Source organism: Malassezia pachydermatis (assembly GCF_001278385.1).
Source record: "Malassezia pachydermatis strain CBS 1879 chromosome Unknown scaffold1, whole genome shotgun sequence".
Taxonomy (NCBI): Eukaryota; Fungi; Basidiomycota; class Malasseziomycetes; order Malasseziales; family Malasseziaceae; genus Malassezia; species Malassezia pachydermatis.
Window position 1 is genome coordinate 693,519 of NW_017253138.1, and position 18,852 is coordinate 712,370.

Genomic DNA, 18,852 nt, shown 5'->3' on the forward strand with positions numbered 1-18,852 from the left:
ATCTCCGTGTAGTGCTTGAACATGCTCTTCTCGACAAGCTCGGGATGAGCCTCCTTGAAGTTGTTCCAGTAGCCATCCACGTCCTTCTTCTCCTCATCCTTCGATGGGAAGAAGGCCACAGGCACAGCGAGGTCCTTGCCATCGTTCGGGTCTACAAAGGCCGGGTGGACCTGGGCCACACCCACGAAGAGAGAGCCCTCCTTGCCTGCCAAGCTAGAAATCTTGCCACCCCAGCAGAAACCGTAGAGACCCAACTTCTGGACACCCTGCTCCTTCAGCGCCGAAACAACATTCTGGATGTCCTTCAGGCGGTCCTGTATGTTACCAATCGTCTCGAGCCACTCGCCGAACTTCTTGCCCTCCTCGTCACTGCGCGGGGGGAACGCCTCCACTGGCCACGGCTGGCCACGCAAAAAGTCAGGCATCACGACCTTGGTCTTCATGGCCTCGGCCAGCAGGTCGGCACCCTGCTGGGTTGTGGCCCACATACCGAAGATGTCGTAAATGCAGAGAACGGCGTTCTTCGAGTCTGCAGGGCCAGTCACATAGGCCTTCATGCCAGCAATCTCCTGGGTCTCACCTATCACGTTAACACACATTTCTCTGGACGCCACGTACCCTTGGGCTTGCTGTTTGTTAGTTTTTGCGCTACCATATATACATACTAGTCGGTCTGAACCGGCGAAAGTGTGCAGCAGGCCTTGTTGAGAGTGCTCATAGTCTAAATGTGGTCGTAGGTGGGGAAAGGCGTTCGGACTCAAACTTTGAGGGCCCGTGCCCGCGGCTTTTTGGCCACGTGTCTATGCATGGGCGCTCCACCTCTTAGTCAATGAATGGGACAGAGGTAGTTTGCATGAAATTGGTCGGCCTATAGGATCAGTGGGGAAAAGAGGGTAGGGGCATAGACATATGGGTGGGCTCTATGAATACCGGCGAGAATCAAACCTTCAGATCAAGTGTAGGTAGGAGTCTCATGGGATGCCCACGTGCGTAAGCTCCCTCTCCCGTGAATGTTGGATCATCATATAGGCATAGAATCGCTGGGATCTATCCACATTATACGCTGCTAGTCCATGTCGATCATGGATTGCGGGAACATGTACCGAGCGTTCCACGGCGGACCCCACGCTGAGCATCCTGGCATCACGTGTTGTGGAGTCCGCTGACGCCCATCCGTCCGTCTCCCTGACGGCCTGCTGCCTATCTCTCCACATTTCGCTCAACGAGAGCATGGAAGCGCAAGGCACCAAAGAAGGGCGGCCTGCCCACAAGCTTTTTGAGCATAAAGTTGGAGAGGCTTCTCCGGTCCGTTCTACAGACGGAAGTGCCGTGCCCTCAGAGCAAGTTCTCGAACGTGGTATTGATATTGGCCCATGGACCGTGCGTGTGCGACATGGCAGTATTGCCAATGCCAGCGAATTGGATGCCTTGTCAGATCAGCTGGATATTCCCCCACCAGAAATGCCCTTTCTTAAAAATGCACTGATTCTCGAGCACGCTCCCAGCGGCTTTACCTACTGCTTTGATGCTATTCGTGCACTTCAATGCGTCGATGGAATTCGTACCTCGCTGCAACTCACGCCCATCGATTGTGCGCGTGAGTGCGCGGCTGGTATGGATATAGGAAGCACAGGGCGTCATAAAAGAACCCTTTCGCGCAGTGGGATCAAAGTGGCGCATGCAGGTGCATGGGGTCAATCTCGGTACGTATACGCTGACGACTCATGTCTAGACGCCAAGCTCTGGCCACGCACGGCCAACCCCCGTCGTACCTTAGTACCACCAAGCAATACGACTGGACCTACTCATCCACATGGCCCGGTCTGCCGGGCACTTCGGCCCCAGCAGATGTGCATGCAATTACGGTGCCCTCCAACGCAGCGTCGGTGTTTCAACTCGGCACTGACTATGCCCGCGATCGGATCCCTGTGGAGCGTCTTGGCCCGTCTAGTGGCGAGCCCATTTTGTTTTACGATGATATCATGCTGTACGAGGATGAGCTGGGCGATAACGGCTCAAGTATGTTGAATGTCAAAGTGGTACGTCGCCTGCTCACTAACAAAATAGCGTGTGATGCCAAGTGGTCTGCTTGTGTTGCAGCGCTTCTTTTTGCGTGTGGACGATGTTGTGTTCCGCGTTTTCGATACCCGCATGTATGTGTCCTTCGATCCACGCGAAGGCGACATGCTTCCTCATGGCACATCGTCCATTTCGTGCCCTCGCGTCATCCGCGAATGCCGTGGCATCCAAGCGCCATACGCCGATGTGAAACGATGTATGCCGCCGCATCGTCCGAACGACTTGTCCATCTTGACCAATGTGGCATGGGTTGCAGAGCAGCTGACCAAGCTACAGGCCCGGCGCATGCGCACAACCCCACCACCGCAAGCCCAAGCCCCTGGTATCACTATGGCGACACCCAGCGCTGCGATTCTAGGGGAGGCGCCATCCACCGAGCCGCCCTGGGAAGGCGAAGGGATGTGTGTTCATGTAGCTGTCTTGCAACCGAGATCTACGTAGCTATACCAACCGCGGCGTCTTTTGCATACCTTGGTCTGATGCACTGTTCGCACGTTTTCGAGAAGGCGGCGGAAGGACGAGCAGGCTCTCTGGCACATCAGCGCCTGTCATCTCTGCGTACTCATCCATGACAGCCTCGAATGTCTCGTGGAGTTTCTCTAGACGCTGCTCCTGAGGTAGCGCCTCGAGCACTTCCCGATTCACGCCGTAAATTCGCGCTTTGACTTGCAGTCGGTAGGCCTGCTGGCTCGCTGCGTCGTCCGGGAGTCGTAAGAGCGCTAGCATTTCCAAGACACGCGCCCACTGTCTTGGTGCCAACTTGTACTTGGCCCGGGCAGTGCGGCTCCATGTCCGATCGATCGGCATCATGAGGTGTGAAGCAACGTCTGGCTGCTGTGCGAGGAATTGCAAGTCGCAGGAATCACGCAGGTGATCAAATGCCTCCGAAGGATCTTCCACTGTCATTTCACAAATCGATGCATCGTCCAACGCCTTGGCATACACCGTTTTGTACAATTCCGAGCCGTGGCGTTGGCCCTGGTAGGGAGGGAGAATGACAAATTGACTTAGGCGCAATCGTGTGCGATCGGGCCAACACCAAAAACGATACAGAGATGTGTAGCCTACAAAATGCCACGCTTCCCCGGTCTGCGTCTGTGTCCGCTCAAACACCGTATAGAATTCCCAGTTTGCCTCTTCGTCATCAATGTACGACGCGCCTTCAATGAAAAATAAGGTGAAGATTTGTGCGCGTTTGTGCCAAGCACGGAACCCTGGCGTATCCCAAGTCGCATGAAAGATGGCGAATTCACGCTCCTTCTCTTGGGATCCACGTGCCTTGGGTATGCTGCGTTTGTACGTCGTGACCAGCGTGCCCAACGGCTTGAACGACGCTTGGTCGGCTTGGATGCGCGCTTCCATGCTGGCAGGTGGGACCAGGTCTTCATCGTCCGGCAGGTATTCACGAAGCGTACCTTCCACATCGTCGATCTTGGCTGTGGTCGTGGCATTCTTGGCCTTGTAGTCCAGTTCCAAGCAGGGAGCCAAGCTGCCTGAGGCCATGGTCAGGCGGATATGCAGGCCTTGGTATCCAAAGATCGTTTCGGCCTCTCCAAAGATCGGGTATGTAAATTCCGGGTGAAATACACCATCACACGGCGCTGGCGCGCCTGCCAGACGAAGGCATGTCGCCTCATTGGCATTGCAGGACCATTTGGTGGCCATGACGACGCGTGCGCACCCACAACGCGATGCGCACGACGCGTCGTAAACGGGCGAGTGTCACCTACTATCGGCCGAGAGGCAGCCGACCGCGGTCTGGTGCGCAGGGTCGCCTCGCTGGGCGCCCAGAGCGAGTGTTGGTCTCTGTCGCTCTCATCATGACGCGTGCGACTCGGTTCGCGACGCTGGCCGGATGCCTATCGTTTGTGTACCTGGTATTCTTCCTTGGTATACTTCCTGTACCTTTCCTCTCGCAAGAGACAGCTCAGGCGATCCTGCCGACGGTATGTGGTCTTTTGTTGTGCATGATATTGACATTGCAGTTGCCATGGTGGGCGCTCATCAGCATCGGTGCCTACTTGATGTACCAGGTGGGATGGGGTCTATACAACTTTAATGACACCCCGAAAGCCTACGATGAGCTGCTAATGGTGCGTAAGCGAATGAAAGTTTTGTATTTACACGGCGTAACAGGATATTAAGAACGCCAAAGACTACCTTCGCGATCGTGGTGTGACAGTAGACTCGTAGTCGTTTTCTTGTATGTGATGTGCCGATACAAGCGGCGGAAGAGGGGCTGGCCTTGGACAACAGGTCCTTGGCCTGGCTCTCCTTTCGCGGCAGAGATGGGTCCTGCGAGGGCCTCTTTTGTTATTATGTAAGACACCTACTAGGCCATGTTACTAGATTCGCAACCTTCTCTCTCACTCGACGAGGAAGGATTCTTCCTTGTCGATACCAGCCATGCTACAACGCATTGCACAGGCTGCGCGGGCGGCCGTGCAGCCCTGCCGTATGTTTTATCCAGGCTCTTTGCGCCCGGCTGTAAGTGTGCGCGCATATTCCCAGGCTACAGAGACGCCGGCGCCGGCGCCGGCGCCCGCGTCGTCCGAGTCGGAGGCCACGCCCAAAGTCTCCCTGGACTCCGCGCTCGAGTTCACACCGACCCCAACACTATCGGGTGCCACGGATACCAAAGTGCAACCAGAGATGCCGGTGCGTGACGTGCTCTCTGTACGTGGCCGGTCATTGCCGCACCGCTTGCATGTCAAGTCGACGCGCAACAATACGATTGTAGCATTTACGATGCCCACGGGCGAAGGCCTTGTGCGTGCCAGTGGTGGTAGCGTCGGTTTCCGCAAGGCGCAGCGGTCGGGCTACGAAGCAGGCTACCGTGCTGCGCTGCGTGTGTTCCAGCACATTGGCGCTAACAAGAAGCGATGGAATGTGAATGCCATTGAAGTGGTCTGGAATGGCTTTGGCCAGGGTCGCGAAGCTGTATTCCGTGCCTTGCAAGCCAACGAGGGCGAACTGGTACGAAACATGGTCAATGTCATGACGGACAAGACGCCTATCAAGATTGGCGGCTGCCGTCCGAAGAAGCGACGAAGTACGTATTTTTTCTCTTCCCACTTACCTCTCAGTGCTGTAACAACAAACTTGCCTATAGTCCCTACCTCTGTGCACCCGCCATATAGATTCCATTGGGAAGGATATATACGTCTATCAACGCTTGACCCAGGTCCAGGCCTTGCGCGCCTTGGCGAGACCCGGTTTCTTACGCTCGACCATACGTGGATCACGGTTCAATACACCGTCCTTCACGAGGACCTGGCGTACACGGTCGCGTGTCTCCTTGGCATGCTCACCCTCGGCAGCACCAAGCGAGGCGACCAGCGCATTCGCGATTCCATGCGCCAAGGCGCCTGCCTGACCTGACGCGCCGCCGCCACGCACAATCGCGAACACATTGTACGCACCCAGGAGGCCAGCCAGCTTCAAAGGCCATGTCACTGCCTCGCGATGTGCGGTACGCAGGAAATATTCACTCATGGGCACGTTGTTGACCAGGATCTGACCGATGGGCAGTGTGCCATCCTGTTGTGGCTTGGTCTGGACGAGCCATACACGCGCACTGCTTTCTTTCCGACGGCCGCGTGCATAGGCACGGCCCTGATCGTCGATTTTTCCACGCGCCGACGAGCCTACAAAGTCCGAAGCCTCGCCTTGGGTCTGCTTTTCGCGTGTATGTTCACTGGTAAACGAGTCGAGCACTTCGACGATCTGCTGGACAATCTCACGCTGCTGCGTCGTAATTCGTGCGCCCAGTGGCGACTGGCCGCTAAAGTGTTTCAGCGCTAGGTCACGGTAACGCAGCAGAAGCGACAAGCGCGATGTAATGTTACTGTACTGTGCGTTTCGGAGCGGCAGACCCAACAAGCCGCTCAGTCGTTCGCGCGAGACCCACGCAACCGCAGCGCCTTGCGGCATCGGCGGCGGACGGGCGTTCGGAGCAAGGATGTATGCCTGCTCCAGCTCACGCTTAATCTCACGCGTGAGCTTATCGAGCATCTGCAACGTATCCATGAACGACGGCTTCGTCGTGTAATACGTAGGCGATGTGGGCTTTTCACGATCGGGCGACGGGGGGTTGAGCTGCGCACGCAGACTCATAGCCGCCGATTGGACCATGCGCACCTGCATGGAAGTCCGGAACGGACTCCACGCGGCGCGCATGGGCCCTGCTGCGAGCCACCATCGAGTGGCCATGACAAGGAGAGGAAGGGACTGCGAGGCACTCTCACCGGTCAGTCACGACGACGTCGCCTTCTTCGTTTCGATCACGTGCCTTCCAAGGCCTGGCGTGGCGTGGCGTGCGTGGCTCCACCTGGTACTTCCCCCGCGCGTGGCTACGCACCACTCTCATGACGTCGCGCGCGTATGTGATCCAGATTCCACATGCGCATACTCGTGCTTTGGGTGTCCAAGCTGTGGCGATGAAAGACACACTGTTGCTATGGTGCGGTAGTGTACCTGCATCGTATGCCGCCTCGGTGCTGGACGAAAGTGGCACGCCAGCCAAGGACGACGACCTCTCAGCGACAGCGACGTATGCGGCAGACCGCGCGCCGTCCTCGTTAACGGCTCGCCATGGGATCGAAGGCCGCCTTGCTGACGATTGGAGTGTAGCTATGAAGATACCCGTACGTCCTGTCCTCGGACCAATGCTAACGCCCAGGGCTCTGCCTCGACTGGCACCACTCTGTACCCCTCCACGCATACCATGTCGCTTGGCATAGCGCAGCGTCTTTGTACGTAACGACCTATCTCGTCTTTTAACTGGCAGCGGCCAAGCTAGGCGTGGCGCAAGTCTACGTATCACTGGACCTACCTGACTCTTTTGCGGCGCCGTCGCATGGCATGCCTATGCCCCCAGAAGACGCACGGGCTCTGCAGGCCATGGAGCTGGGCTTGCGCCGAGTTGGCGAGGCGATGCATCCCTACACGCAGGCCTCGTCGGAGGCTCCGCGTCCTTCGTCCATAGACGTGCGTACCTGAGGCCCCTGCGCACCATGCACGTGATAGATCCTCCACCGGCCCAGAGCCGTGCCGTGGGGATCAGGAGGGGCCGACTGCGCTTTCACTGTCGACGCTACGATGGACTTGTACGTAGGACCCACGACTTACATCACAGCCTGGATCAGCCGACACATTCGCTTATCCTCAATGATCTAGCTGCGTGCCTCGCACGTGAGGCGGCGTCGGGTGTGCTCAACGAGTCGGATTTTGCTATCCTGCAGCCCACGCAGGCTACGACGAGTCACTCGACGTCGTTCTTGAGCGCCACCGCGGTACGCACGCACCTTGCGCAGGCGCGCTTCGCGTCTGCTACGGCCGATGCCGTGAATGCGTCGCCGCATGAGATGCAAGAAGCGACACACACGTACTTGGAACGCGTCGCCCAATCGCTCTTTGACTTGGCCGACCAACTCCCTGACGCTACGTTTGACGAGGGGGTGCAAGTGCAAGGGCAATGGCCGCTTCCGGATGAACTCACTTATACGGTTATGGAGACACTGCTCAAGATTGGACGCAGTCTGCCGTCGACCCAGGCGCGTGTCATGTCATCCGCTGCGGCGTTGGTCGATCGCATCGGTTCGCACCTGACATCGACGTCGACCCCTGATGCTGTGCTTATCGCACGTACCGTGCCGCAACTGCATGGCTTAGCGCGGGCTCTGCAAGATGTGAGCTTTACATGGGACAGTGCCTCCGTCGCGCCGCTCGTCTCGTCGATGAGCTCGATCGTACATGATGCCGCGTTGATCGCGCGTTTGGATGCGTTGCTTATGTCGCTGCCCGAGCAGGAAGAAGCCGTTCGTCAGTGCCGTGCTATGGCCCAAGCGCGTGGCGTTACCATGCCCTCGCCTACTAGGGGCGGCGCGACCAACAGCACGTCTTCGCCGATGACGTTTCAGGACCGTTTGCTGGAGCACTATGCCCATCTTGGCACACCGCTGAGTGGGCATCTTGTCGCGTGGTGCGCTTTGAGTGTGCTTACTTCGCTCCTGGCGCAGGCCGTGCATGGTGTGGCTACGCTGCCTACGGGGCCTAAGGCGTACGCCTCCGCTTGGAAGGCGCTCGTGGAAGGCGCTCCGCAGCATCGTGTCCACGTCCGAGAGACGTCGCAGCTTGCCATGCACACTTATCAAATGCTCACCGCTGCGGCGTACTCGCCCGAGATGGCCAGTCCTTTGCATGCTGAGCTGTATGTATGTGAGGCGCTCTGCACTGCTCTCAAAGCCAGTGTGCTAAGTGTAGCCGCTGGCGCTTCGGTGGACGAAGGGTTTGTCCTGGAAATTGTGCAGAACGTGTTGAGCGAGCAGGCGCCGCTACAGGACGCACGTTTGCAGCATGCAGCGCTGGACGGTGTCGCGATTCTTGCGCGCGCGAAGCCGGCCTGGGCTGTGACGTTGGTCCAGCATCTGCGTCGGTGGGTCCAACTACCGCTGCCTCTACTTGAAGCCGATGCTGCGAGTGGCTCGCCTTTGCTCACGGCATGTGCGTCCAGTATGGCTACGTGCATGAGCGTGTCAGGCAAGCCGGATTTGGCGACGTCGACGACGTACTCGCTGCTGAACCACTTGTCGCGGGAATCGACGCATGCCTCGCCTGCGATTGTCGCGAGTACGTTGGCCGTCGTCACGCGCCTTGCGCGGCACATGGCCTCGCCGTCGTTCACTTCGTTGGTCACCTCACTCCTTCTCCAGCGTCTCGAAGGACACGGTCGTCTGCCTACGGGGCTGGTCCTCACGCACCTCGTTCCCCTGGCCCTTGCGTCGCCATGCTCGAGCTTTGTGAATGTACTGACAGCCATGGCCGAAGGCGCTCGTATTGCTTTGCGCGAGGGAGGTGGGCCGCTGCTTCACGCTGTGCAAACGGCGTTCCTTACGCTGGCCCGGGGCCTTACTCCCGAAGCGGAGGCGCGGGGTCGTGCTGCGGACGAGGTGGCTGGCGAAATGACGCGTCTTTCGCGCAAAGAGCTGGCCCTGCCTGAGCTGCTGGCGTTGATTGTCGATGCTGGGCTTCGAACGCAGGGCGGGCGCAGCCAAGCGGCGGCAGCGGTCGATTCGCTGGTGCCTGTCCTGGCGGCGCTGCTAGCCCATGACGATTTCCATGTGCACTGGCATCCGAGCGACGACGTGGTGTACCTCTTCCGCAATGCCTGGGTCGTCATGACACTGTGTGGCCACCAAAGCAGCGCCGAGTTGGTCGCGCCCTTACCACGCGGCGATGCATTGAGCATCATTGCGTTGAAGACGCCGACGTTGATTCCCGAGTCGTCGCGCAACTACTTGGACGACGACATTGAGACGCACACTGTGCTGAAGCAGGACACGCTGGGCGCTACGCCTGAGATCTTGCGACGTGCTCTCAAGGCGTTGCTCGGCGTGCGGCCCGTGGAGGGCCACAATTTGTCGCTGGTACGTCTCGCGTTCCTGCAAGCCGTGTTGGAAGTCGAGTGGCGTCGTGCGGCGTGTGGTCGTCCCTCGATGGCGCTGTGGTACTTTGTACACCCGAGCGTATCTCAGGCGTCTGTCCATGAGGCCCTGCAAGCGATTGCGGAGCGCTCGTTTGGGGCGTTCCTGGTGCACGTAAGCACGCGCGCTGAGGCGCATGCCGTGGATCAGGTGGTCGTCGATGAAGTACGCAATATTCTGCTAGCGACGTGCCATACCTGTGCAGCGGTGCGGGCTATGGCGCACGAGTACTTGGAACGCCTCGTGCCCGCATGCCCGTCGCTGTTTGTGCGCCCTGATACAGTGGTCACGATGCTGGAGCTGGTCACGATGCTGGGCCGCGCATGTGATAGTGAGCTGGCCGAGGCGTTCCTGCCGCAGTATTCGTACCATTCGCATCTCGCGAATGTATCGATCGATGTCTCGGATGTGTACGCGGAGCGTCGCGCGATGCTCGATACGCTTCTGGCGCGTGTACGTGCGATTCTCACACGTGTACAGGAAGATATGCCGAACGAGTTGCGTGGCTCGCTAATTAAGTACTTGCAAGACGACGCCGCTGCGGATAGCCTTGGCGCCTCCTTGGCGTTGGACGTGGCGCGAGGTGCCCCGTCACGCATTGGCGCTACGCATGTGCGTATGGATCAGAGTGGGCCGCTGGCGCATGCGCTCCTCGTGCAAGGTGCGACACAAGGCGTTACGGCCGCGCTGAGTGCGTCGCAAGAACAAGCGCTGAAGGCGGAGCTGGCGACCGCGCTGCATGAGCCGCCTGTCGGCGATGTGCTGGACTCGTTGCTGTACCGCGGCACGGCCTTGGCGGTGAGCCGCTCCCCGCTGGATCTCGACTTGGTGACGTTCCTGGTCCTGGTGCCGTTCCGTGTAGGCACCACGGCCGCGCTGCGTACCGCGACGCAGGTATGGACGTGGCTGCTGGCCGAGCAGCCCTCGGCGATGCTGGCTGTCGTTACGGCTATCTCGCAGGGATGGATGCGCACGACGATGGACCGTGTGGGCTTGTACAGCACTGATTTGAATCAGCGCAATCCCATGGCCTGCAAAACAGACATGTCGGCGTACAACCGCGAGGAAATTTCGATGGAAGAGCGTCGTGCCGATGACCTGTTCACAGGCCACATGCTCGTGCTTAGTATGCTCTCTGACTGCTTGGCCTCGGCTCAGAGCCACAGTGCCGCGCTGGTCTCGGTGCTGGCGATGCTGGTACAGCACATGGCCGATGCCACGTCGCGGCTGAGCACGCATGTCCTGACACGTCTTCCACGCCTGCGATTGGTCCAATTCGGTCTGCATGTGCTTCACGCGGCCCATGTCGATGTCCTAGTCGAATGCCGCGTGCGAGACGGTGTGTGCCGTATGGCCTTGGACTGGTTTGCCTACGCGCCAGCCTGGTCGTACGGCGGCAATTTGCATCGCGGTGCGAATGAGCTGCGTCTCTTGCGCAGCGTGAGCCAGGCTCTGCATAGCGCTATGCTGCGAGCCGACTCGCTCGTGACCACTGCGACGGTGTCGTCGTCGGCCCGACTGACGCTGCATAGTGCTCAGCCGCTTACGCCCCAGTGCACGTTGGCGCAGGCGTTGACGCATATCCAGGATGTGCTGCATCTGCTCCAGCAGCTTTACGACAATGAGCATGCGCGCTTGCTGGTCTGGCTGAATCCGACCAACACGCCGCAAACGCCACACCCCAGTGTCTCTGTTCGTGACTTGCACACGGCATGGAAGACGGATGCGCGTGTCGCTGTGTACCTCGTGCGTCGCTTTGCCGACGAGGAGCTGAAAGCGGAACTTACCAGGCTGGTCCAGACCTCGCCGCACCGCGTACTTAGCGTGCCGGACGCGCTGCCCTACCTGCTTGGCACGGTATCGCATGCACCGAGTAAGAAAGAGAAACATGCAGCATCTGCAACGCCTGCCATCACTTCCAATGACGCGGCGCTGCACTGGCTGCACATGTGGTCGTTGGTCGTGCCTGTGGAGGCCATTCGTATGTTGCAGCCAGAGCATGGCGGCACGAATCCGCTCGTGTTGCAGTACGCTATGCGTGCGCTGGAAGAGCATCCTGTGGAGCTCGTCTTTTTCTACGTACCACAAGTGGTGCAAGCTCTGCGTGACGACGAGTTCGGATACGTCGCGCTGTTCATCTTGAAGACGTCGCTAGTGTCGCAATTGTTCTGCCACCAAATTATCTGGAACATGAACGCCAACAAGTTCAAGGACGACAATGGCGAAGTGGAAGACTCTTTGAAGCCGACTCTTGATCGCATGGTCGATGCTATTGTCGCGCAATTGTCGGGCGAGGCACAGGCATTTTACGAGCGTGAATTCTCCTTCTTCAATGAAGTCACCGACATCTCCGGCAAGCTCAAGCCCTATATCAAGAAATCCAAGCCAGAAAAGAAGGCGAAGATCGACGAGGAGATGGCGAAGATTAAAGTGGCGCCGGATGTGTACTTGCCTTCGAACCCCGACGGCGTGGTCATCGATTTGGACCGCAAGTCCGGTCGCCCCTTGCAAAGTGCAGCCAAGGCACCGTTCATGGCGACGTTCAAGGTGCGTCGTCCCGTCGCGGTGAAAGATGCAGCGGACCCGAATGCGCCGCAGTACGTCGATGTCTGGCAAAGTGCCATTTTCAAAGTCGGTGACGACTGTCGTCAGGATGTACTGGCCCTGCAAGTGATTGCGCAGTTCAAGAACATTTTCACGTCCATTGGTTTGGATGTGTACCTCGACCCCTATCGCGTCACTGCGACAGCGCCTGGCTGTGGTGTGATTGACGTCGTGCCCAATGCCACGTCGCGTGACGAAATGGGCCGTCAGAAGATCAACGATCTCCTCGACTTTTTCCGCAACCGCTACGGCAACGAGACCTCCATTGCGTTCCAGCGTGCTCGTCTCAACTTCATCCAGTCGATGGCGGCGTACTCGGTGGTATGCCACATTCTACAGATCCGCGATCGTCATAACGGCAATATGATGATCGATGGCGATGGCCATATTGTGCACATTGACTTCGGGTTCCTGTTCGATATTGGGCCGGGTGGCATGCGTTTCGAGCCGTACTCGTTCAAGCTTTCGCATGAAATGGTAGCCGTGATGGGCGGTCACAAGTCACCTGGCTTTGCGATGTTTGAGCAGCTTGTCGTCAAGGCGTTCTTGAGCTGCCGGCCGTACGCGGACGACATCGTGGCGACGTGTGCACTCATGCTGGGCACGGATCTTCCGTCGTTCAAGGGCAAGCCGACGCTTGATCGTTTGCGTGCGCGTTTCAAGCCCGAGCTTACCGAGCTGGAGGCGGCGGCCCATGCCTCGTGGCTCGTCAAGGATGCGCATGGCAACATGCGTGGCACGCTCTACGACTTGATCCAGGAGAAACAGAACAACATCCCCTACCGTAGGTAAAGTACAAATGATCATAGAACTACATATCGTTTTTGTCGACCATGACAGCGGCCGCTTCTTCCCCAGCATCGTTCTTCGCCCCTACGCGGCGCACTACGTGTGAGAAGACAAGATGTACGTACCAATCAATGTGTGAATCGCCGCCTTGGTGCGTGCGTCGAGCTGCTGGAGACGCTGCTCCAAGTCACGACGCAGGTCCCAATTGGGCTTCCGTGGCGCTATGTTCATCAAATCCAGATCCTCGGCCTGTTTCGCTCGGTCATTTTCAATCACACGCTCTTGCAAGCCATCCACTTCCTTCTCTACGGTTTCAGGCGGCTTGTGTGTCGATACCAACGACGCTGGTGGCTCGCTCTGCCGAAAGGATTGCTTTACCACCGCGCCAAAGGCATTGGCGGCGATGGCAGCCTGGTCTCCCGCCTCCTCTGCTTCGCGTAGCGACCGTAGCGCATGGATACGCGCTTTGCGTACGGCGGCTGCCGCCTCCATCGACATGCTAAGGACAGCGAGGCGAGCGGAGGCTCGCTTCTACGACGGAGCTCCGCTTATCTAAGCAGGTGCGCTCGGCTTGGCGCGGCGGCCATCGCCGCGGCAGCTCCTTCTACGCGATCCAGGATGATGAAGAGCGCACCTCTCGCACCATGGCGCATGGCGCGGGTACGGCCTACGGTACGGCCCACTATGCCTGTAGCCTATGTGCCTACACGTTCGTTCTTCGGTCTGTTCAAGCGCAAACCCAAGGTGGAGAAGCCCGCCGCGCCACCGCCTGTGCTGTCCCAGGACAATTTGTTCCATAAACTCTCCGAGTCGCCCATACCCTCGATGCGCGCGCGTGGCGAGCGAATTCGATCCTTGGCGCCTTGCCCTGTTAGTATGTCCAAGTACGGTGTGCGTCGTCTCGTGAATTTCGAGTGTCCCGATTGTGGATGGCCAACGCACTACTCGGAAAAGGAATGGCGTGAAGATACAGAGCATGCTCGGTACATCCCCCGGCTGCGAGAGGCGAACGAGGATGAGCATGACCTACGAAGCGGTCGTCCGATGGCGGAATTTCAGCTTCCGCGCGAGCAACCGCCGGAAGCCGCTGTCAACTTGTCAGGCTGGGATCAGTTCTTCTACACTCGCAACTTCCCTTCGATCGAGTCAGAGCGAAGCAAGCGCCACGTTTCCAAATTGCTTACATTCCCTATGACCATTGTCGGCGCTCTGCACGAGCATAGCCCTTACACGCGCCGCAGCTCGCGCTTAACTCACGAAGGTCTGCGCTCTATTACACGTACGTGTCAAGCCACTAACCAGTAGCTCTTCGTCAGACATTGCATCCCGAGATTGGAGCACGTCCACAGCTGGATCCTGTGCGTATCTTTGTGGTGGGTGCGCGTGCGGAGGCCACGCTGCCGCCGGACGTGTGGAACCAGATTTCGTACGTGTTCCCTCGCGTCCCGATTCATGTGATCCTCATTGGGCCTGAGGCTTATGTGCCCCCGAAGACTGTGCCACACCCGTGGAATCACCCGCTGTACAAGGAGCGCACTGCGCCTTTCCCCTTCCCGTCCCGCAGCATCGCGGTATCGGAAGGTATGACACTCACCGTCGTCCAGACGACCTATGAGACAGTTCACTCGTTGTTTGAGCCGTTTGATCCGTATACGGATGTGTTCTTTGCATTTGCTCCTGGCTTTGGCTTCCCTAGTGTCATTGCGGTGGACGAGCAGGCGCGGTTGCGGGCGGAGGAACGCGATGAAGAGCGCAAGATGAAGGCGGCGCGTGACACGTACCATGCAAAGAATGCCCTCGAAGCCAACGAGGAGGCCACCGCTGCGACGCCTTCGGCGCATGCACCGCAAGGTGAATTTCGCCCGACGGAAGTGATGAAGAGCCCAGCCGGTGGTGATGTCCCCTCGGATGAGCCATCACCTGCTGTGGTGGCGATGGGCCATGGCTTTACGTCGCTCCAGACCGCTCCGGTGGTCCAGGCGCAGCGTGAGTGGGCGCAGGCCATCGGCCAGATTCTCTCGACACGCTGTGCCCTCTTTGTGTCTGGCTTCTCGCCGGCGGATGTCGAGCGTGATGTCCTTGCCTTTGAGTCGGTGGATGGCGTGAGTGGCGAATTTGACTGGCTGTTGACACCTGGCGAGAATGCGTTTGCAAGCCAGCAGTGGGCGATTGGTATGTATTGATGGATGACTGACGCGAAGCCGACTTTGATACACGTGTGGCTGTAAAGGCGAACTGGGGTCTCTGGGCCGTGCGTGGTAAGCGCTACGATATCCTAGGTCCACAGTGGGAGTAGATTTGTGTAGCCACCATACCAGGATGTGTATACGACGTCGTCGGAGGACGGCCGTTCCCCCGTTCCCCCGCATCGGTTGTACCACGTGATCCGTCCGATCGAAAGCGGGGTATACGTTGGGTGCGCGCTCTGATCCGACTTGGTGTCCTTCCACAACCATGTCGGACGTATGTGACTTTAAAGTCGGTGCAGGTGCCGGTGCACCGCCCTCTATGCATGAACATTCGCATGATCATTCGCACTCGCACTCGCACTCGCACTCACACAGTGCCAACGAGCATGGTCACACGCACGAAATTATGGACCACCCGGGCAAGTTTGGCGAGCGTGACATGCCGAACTATGCGAAGCGCAACTGGAGCGAGCGTGCATTCACCGTGGGTATTGGCGGGTATGTATTATCTATGCTTACAATAGGCCTGTGGGTTCCGGTAAGACTGCGTTATTGCTGGCGCTGTGCAAGAAGCTGCGTGACGAATACAACATTGCGGTGGTGACCAACGACATTTTCACGCGGGAGGACCAGGAGTTCCTGGTACGCAATGCCGCCTTGCAGGACACCAACCGCATTCGCGCTGTCGAGACGGGTGGCTGCCCGCACGCTGCGATTCGTGAAGACATCTCGGCCAACATGGAAGTGCTCGAGCAGCTGCAGGCTGAGTACGACACCCAGTTGCTGTTTGTGGAAAGTGGTGGTGACAATCTTGCTGCTGCCTTTAGCGTGGAATTGGCCGATTTCCACGTGTACGTCATCGACGTATCGGGTGGTGACAAGGTGCCACGCAAGGGCGGTCCTGGTATTTCGCAGTCGGATGTACTGGTGATCAACAAGATCGACTTGGCCGAGCACGTCGGCGCTTCGCTCGAGGTGATGCGTCGCGATGCTGACAAAATGCGTGACAATGGCCCCACAGTGTTTACCAGTGTGAAGCTCGATCAGGGTATCGATGCGGTAGCCGACCTTATTCTGGCGGCCCGTCGGGCGGCAGGCGCGGACAAGGCAGGCCGTCCGCCGACGAACGCGAGCGCCTCTTCGTAGTGCTGCGTTTGCGTAGGGTCGTAGGAGGACTCCGTGGTTTGTCCATATTCCAATGTCGTGCATAGAGAGCCGCTTCGGCCATGCCTACGATCATCGAGAGTGTAAAAGCCACACTGACTTTCTGCATGTCAGCTTTTCATGGACTGCCAACGTACCCAGATGGGACTGGCTGTGCCGCCTGCCCACCATGCAGCCGTAGCTACGGCACCCATACTCAGCATAATGTTAAGAACGGCACTCATTTGAGCGCGTGTTTGACGCCAAGCCACACGTTCCGCTTGCGCTGCTTCGCGTGACGGTGGGTAGAGCGTCGCCAATGTAGTCGCCTTCCAAGCAGCTGGCGGCGGTGCGGCAGTCATACGTGCATATTCCTTTTCATCGTGCGCACGTTGAATCGCTTCCAACGAGGCATCCAATTCAGGGGGCTGTGAGGCGTGAGTGGTGAAGGCGTGGGTACATACGCGTTGGTACACAGGTGGGGGCTTGAAATACAGCGAGGTGCCACGTACAAGTTCCGACAAGGCCAGGGTTGGCTCGTTTTTGGTTTGTGCCCAATGGGCCACGTCGACCAATACTTGGTGTGGGAGACATGTCTCGGTGACCGACAAATCGGCCGGCGTTGCACCATGTAAGGGTGCTGGGCGAAGCGCGGCTTGGAGATCGTCACGAAGAGATGGCGGCACATCGTCGCGTGCGAGGATGGCCTGTAAAGCTGCCACCGTGTTGGGCGGCACGACGAGCAGTGGCATGTCGTAGGCAGGCAGCGAACGTCTACGACGCGTGCCACACTTTGACGCCCGCCCGCCTCGCCCTATGTGGAGGAAGCGGCACCGCTGCTGCCGCTGCTGCTGCCGCCGCTGTCGTGGAGAAGGGGTGGCCGGCGGCCGCCGACTCCACTCTTTCTTACCCTGTGTAGCCTTGGCGTTTCGTGGTAGGCCATGCTAGTGCGATCCGTATGGACGGCGCGCTGCGCTCTGCGATGTGGACAGACCACGTACGCGGGTGTGCGATGGCTCTCCTCGTCAGCTGTGACAATGGCCGACTCTATGCCTTCGCCCTCGGATGTGTACGAGCAAAAGGTCGCTGCGGGTGACTTGCGCGGCGACGATTTCCAGCGCAGGATTGCCAAACTGCTCGATGACCTGCATGAACAGCTCAAAACGTATGAGCAGCCTTCTGTTCCTGCGCCAGAAGACGGCATCCTGGGCCCGCCACCGCCCAGTGCCATGTCACGTTTCTTCATGTCGTTGTTACCCTTGCCCGATCAGAATGCTAAGATCATGGAGCAGTCGGCGCAAAACAATCCATCCGGTCTGTTTGGCACGCTGGCAAGTGCCTTCTCCAAGAAAGCCACCACGCCCACAGAAGCGGTACGTCCCGCTGGCGCACCCGAAGGCTTGTATTTGCATGGCGATGTCGGTACCGGGAAGAGTATGCTAATGGACCTATTTTACCAAACATTGCCGCCGAATGTGACACGAAAGCGCCGCGTGCATTTCCATCAGTTTATGATCGACGTGCACAAGCGCTCGCACTACTACAAGTCCAAGTACCACCGCGCCTCCGGTATTGTTGGCCAGGCTGTGCTGTCGCATGCGTCGGCGGCGGCGGCCGCCGCAGCGTCGCCTGCGCAGGCTGAGGAGTCGCAGCATGAGGGTGGCGAGATTGATCCCATTGAGCCTGTCGCCCGTGAAATTGCGCAAGAGACGCAAGTGCTCTGCTTTGACGAGTTCCAGGTCGTGGACATTGTGGATGCCATGATTCTGCGTCGTCTCCTGGAGACACTCTTGCGGTACGGTGTGGTGACAGTCATGACATCGAACCGACCGCCCTCCGAGCTGTACAAGAACGGTATTCAGCGCAGCAGTTTCCTGCCATGCATTCACCTTCTTGAGACACAGTACCACGTCACGGATCTGAACTCTGGCACGGACTACCGCAAGCTGCCGAAAGCGACGTACCGGTCGTACTTTGAGACCGGCAAGTCGCAGGACATGGCCGAGTACGAGCAGGAATGGGAGGCCCTTACTGATGACGAGCCTGTGATGGAAGAGCGCTCGTTGAGCGTGTGGGGCCACCAATTGGTCGTCCCTCTGAGCACGTCCAACACGGCACGGTTCTCGTTCCAGGATCTGTGCGGGCGTCCACGCAGTGCGGCTGACTACATTGCGCTGTGCAACGAATTCAACACGATCTTTATTGACGAAATTCCGCTGATGAACATTGACATGCGTGACTTGGCACGTCGTTTCATTACGTTTGTGGATGCTGCGTACGAGAGCAAGACGCGTTTGTTCTGCTCGTCGGATGTGCCGATTATGCAAGTGTTTAGTGGGAAAGGCGCTATGGACAACACGACCTCTGATCAGATGCGTGCGTTGATGGACGACCTGAAAATGACGATGGACGACATCGGAGGCTCGTCGATCTTCAGTGGTGACGAGGAACTGTTTGCGTTCGCGCGTCTTCTCTCGCGTCTCACAGAAATGGGTACCAAGTCGTATGCAGAGGCTGCTATGCTGCTCAAGTCGTAGTGCTATACAGGTTCTACATACGTCGTA

General features: G+C 58.3%; 12 protein-coding genes across 12 annotated transcripts; 8 read left to right on the plus strand and 4 right to left on the minus strand.

Moving 5' to 3' along the window:
• Positions 1 to 1,230: 1,230 nt before the first annotated feature.
• On the plus strand, positions 1,231 to 2,520 carry Malapachy_3310 (hypothetical protein; the record flags this gene model as incomplete). The annotated part of the gene is made up of 3 exons (XM_018137783.1): positions 1,231 to 1,703; positions 1,733 to 2,039; positions 2,068 to 2,520. The coding sequence occupies 3 exons, from the start codon at positions 1,231 to 1,233 to the stop codon at positions 2,518 to 2,520; spliced, it is 1,233 nt and encodes a 410-aa protein (XP_017993580.1).
• Malapachy_3296 (histone acetyltransferase type b catalytic subunit) lies at positions 2,521 to 3,744 on the minus strand (the record flags this gene model as incomplete). Its single annotated transcript, XM_018137769.1, has 1 exon — positions 2,521 to 3,744. One exon carries the CDS (start codon positions 3,742 to 3,744, stop codon positions 2,521 to 2,523), a length of 1,224 nt encoding a protein of 407 aa, XP_017994092.1.
• Positions 3,745 to 3,899: 155 nt separating this feature from the next.
• On the plus strand, positions 3,900 to 4,272 carry Malapachy_3317 (hypothetical protein; the record flags this gene model as incomplete). Its single annotated transcript, XM_018137790.1, has 3 exons — positions 3,900 to 4,025; positions 4,065 to 4,172; positions 4,216 to 4,272. 3 exons carry the CDS (start codon positions 3,900 to 3,902, stop codon positions 4,270 to 4,272), a joined length of 291 nt encoding a protein of 96 aa, XP_017993579.1.
• A 213-nt stretch (positions 4,273 to 4,485) lies between these two features.
• Positions 4,486 to 5,173, plus strand: Malapachy_3314 (37s ribosomal protein; the record flags this gene model as incomplete). Its single annotated transcript, XM_018137787.1, has 2 exons — positions 4,486 to 5,131; positions 5,166 to 5,173. The coding sequence occupies 2 exons, from the start codon at positions 4,486 to 4,488 to the stop codon at positions 5,171 to 5,173; spliced, it is 654 nt and encodes a 217-aa protein (XP_017993576.1).
• Positions 5,174 to 5,247: 74 nt separating this feature from the next.
• Positions 5,248 to 6,291, minus strand: Malapachy_3324 (mrps9-mitochondrial ribosomal small subunit; the record flags this gene model as incomplete). Its single annotated transcript, XM_018137797.1, has 1 exon — positions 5,248 to 6,291. The coding sequence occupies one exon, from the start codon at positions 6,289 to 6,291 to the stop codon at positions 5,248 to 5,250; it is 1,044 nt and encodes a 347-aa protein (XP_017993524.1).
• Positions 6,292 to 6,446: 155 nt separating this feature from the next.
• Malapachy_3315 (hypothetical protein) lies at positions 6,447 to 7,080 on the plus strand (the record flags this gene model as incomplete). Its single annotated transcript, XM_018137788.1, has 3 exons — positions 6,447 to 6,725; positions 6,761 to 6,833; positions 6,869 to 7,080. The coding sequence occupies 3 exons, from the start codon at positions 6,447 to 6,449 to the stop codon at positions 7,078 to 7,080; spliced, it is 564 nt and encodes a 187-aa protein (XP_017993577.1).
• Positions 7,081 to 7,179: 99 nt separating this feature from the next.
• On the plus strand, positions 7,180 to 12,959 carry Malapachy_3292 (phosphatidylinositol-4-kinase; the record flags this gene model as incomplete). The annotated part of the gene is made up of 2 exons (XM_018137766.1): positions 7,180 to 7,187; positions 7,217 to 12,959. The coding sequence occupies 2 exons, from the start codon at positions 7,180 to 7,182 to the stop codon at positions 12,957 to 12,959; spliced, it is 5,751 nt and encodes a 1,916-aa protein (XP_017994088.1).
• A 93-nt stretch (positions 12,960 to 13,052) lies between these two features.
• On the minus strand, positions 13,053 to 13,454 carry Malapachy_3302 (hypothetical protein; the record flags this gene model as incomplete). Its single annotated transcript, XM_018137775.1, has 1 exon — positions 13,053 to 13,454. The coding sequence occupies one exon, from the start codon at positions 13,452 to 13,454 to the stop codon at positions 13,053 to 13,055; it is 402 nt and encodes a 133-aa protein (XP_017993627.1).
• A 120-nt stretch (positions 13,455 to 13,574) lies between these two features.
• Malapachy_3286 (hypothetical protein) lies at positions 13,575 to 15,252 on the plus strand (the record flags this gene model as incomplete). The annotated part of the gene is made up of 3 exons (XM_018137760.1): positions 13,575 to 14,235; positions 14,262 to 15,128; positions 15,158 to 15,252. The coding sequence occupies 3 exons, from the start codon at positions 13,575 to 13,577 to the stop codon at positions 15,250 to 15,252; spliced, it is 1,623 nt and encodes a 540-aa protein (XP_017994017.1).
• A 158-nt stretch (positions 15,253 to 15,410) lies between these two features.
• On the plus strand, positions 15,411 to 16,291 carry Malapachy_3290 (urease accessory protein; the record flags this gene model as incomplete). Its single annotated transcript, XM_018137764.1, has 2 exons — positions 15,411 to 15,643; positions 15,670 to 16,291. 2 exons carry the CDS (start codon positions 15,411 to 15,413, stop codon positions 16,289 to 16,291), a joined length of 855 nt encoding a protein of 284 aa, XP_017994087.1.
• A 128-nt stretch (positions 16,292 to 16,419) lies between these two features.
• Positions 16,420 to 17,040, minus strand: Malapachy_3326 (hypothetical protein; the record flags this gene model as incomplete). The annotated part of the gene is made up of 2 exons (XM_018137799.1): positions 16,420 to 16,716; positions 16,753 to 17,040. The coding sequence occupies 2 exons, from the start codon at positions 17,038 to 17,040 to the stop codon at positions 16,420 to 16,422; spliced, it is 585 nt and encodes a 194-aa protein (XP_017993526.1).
• A 285-nt stretch (positions 17,041 to 17,325) lies between these two features.
• Positions 17,326 to 18,825, plus strand: Malapachy_3281 (afg1-like atpase; the record flags this gene model as incomplete). Its single annotated transcript, XM_018137755.1, has 1 exon — positions 17,326 to 18,825. One exon carries the CDS (start codon positions 17,326 to 17,328, stop codon positions 18,823 to 18,825), a length of 1,500 nt encoding a protein of 499 aa, XP_017994016.1.
• Between the last annotated feature and the right edge of the window lie 27 nt (positions 18,826 to 18,852).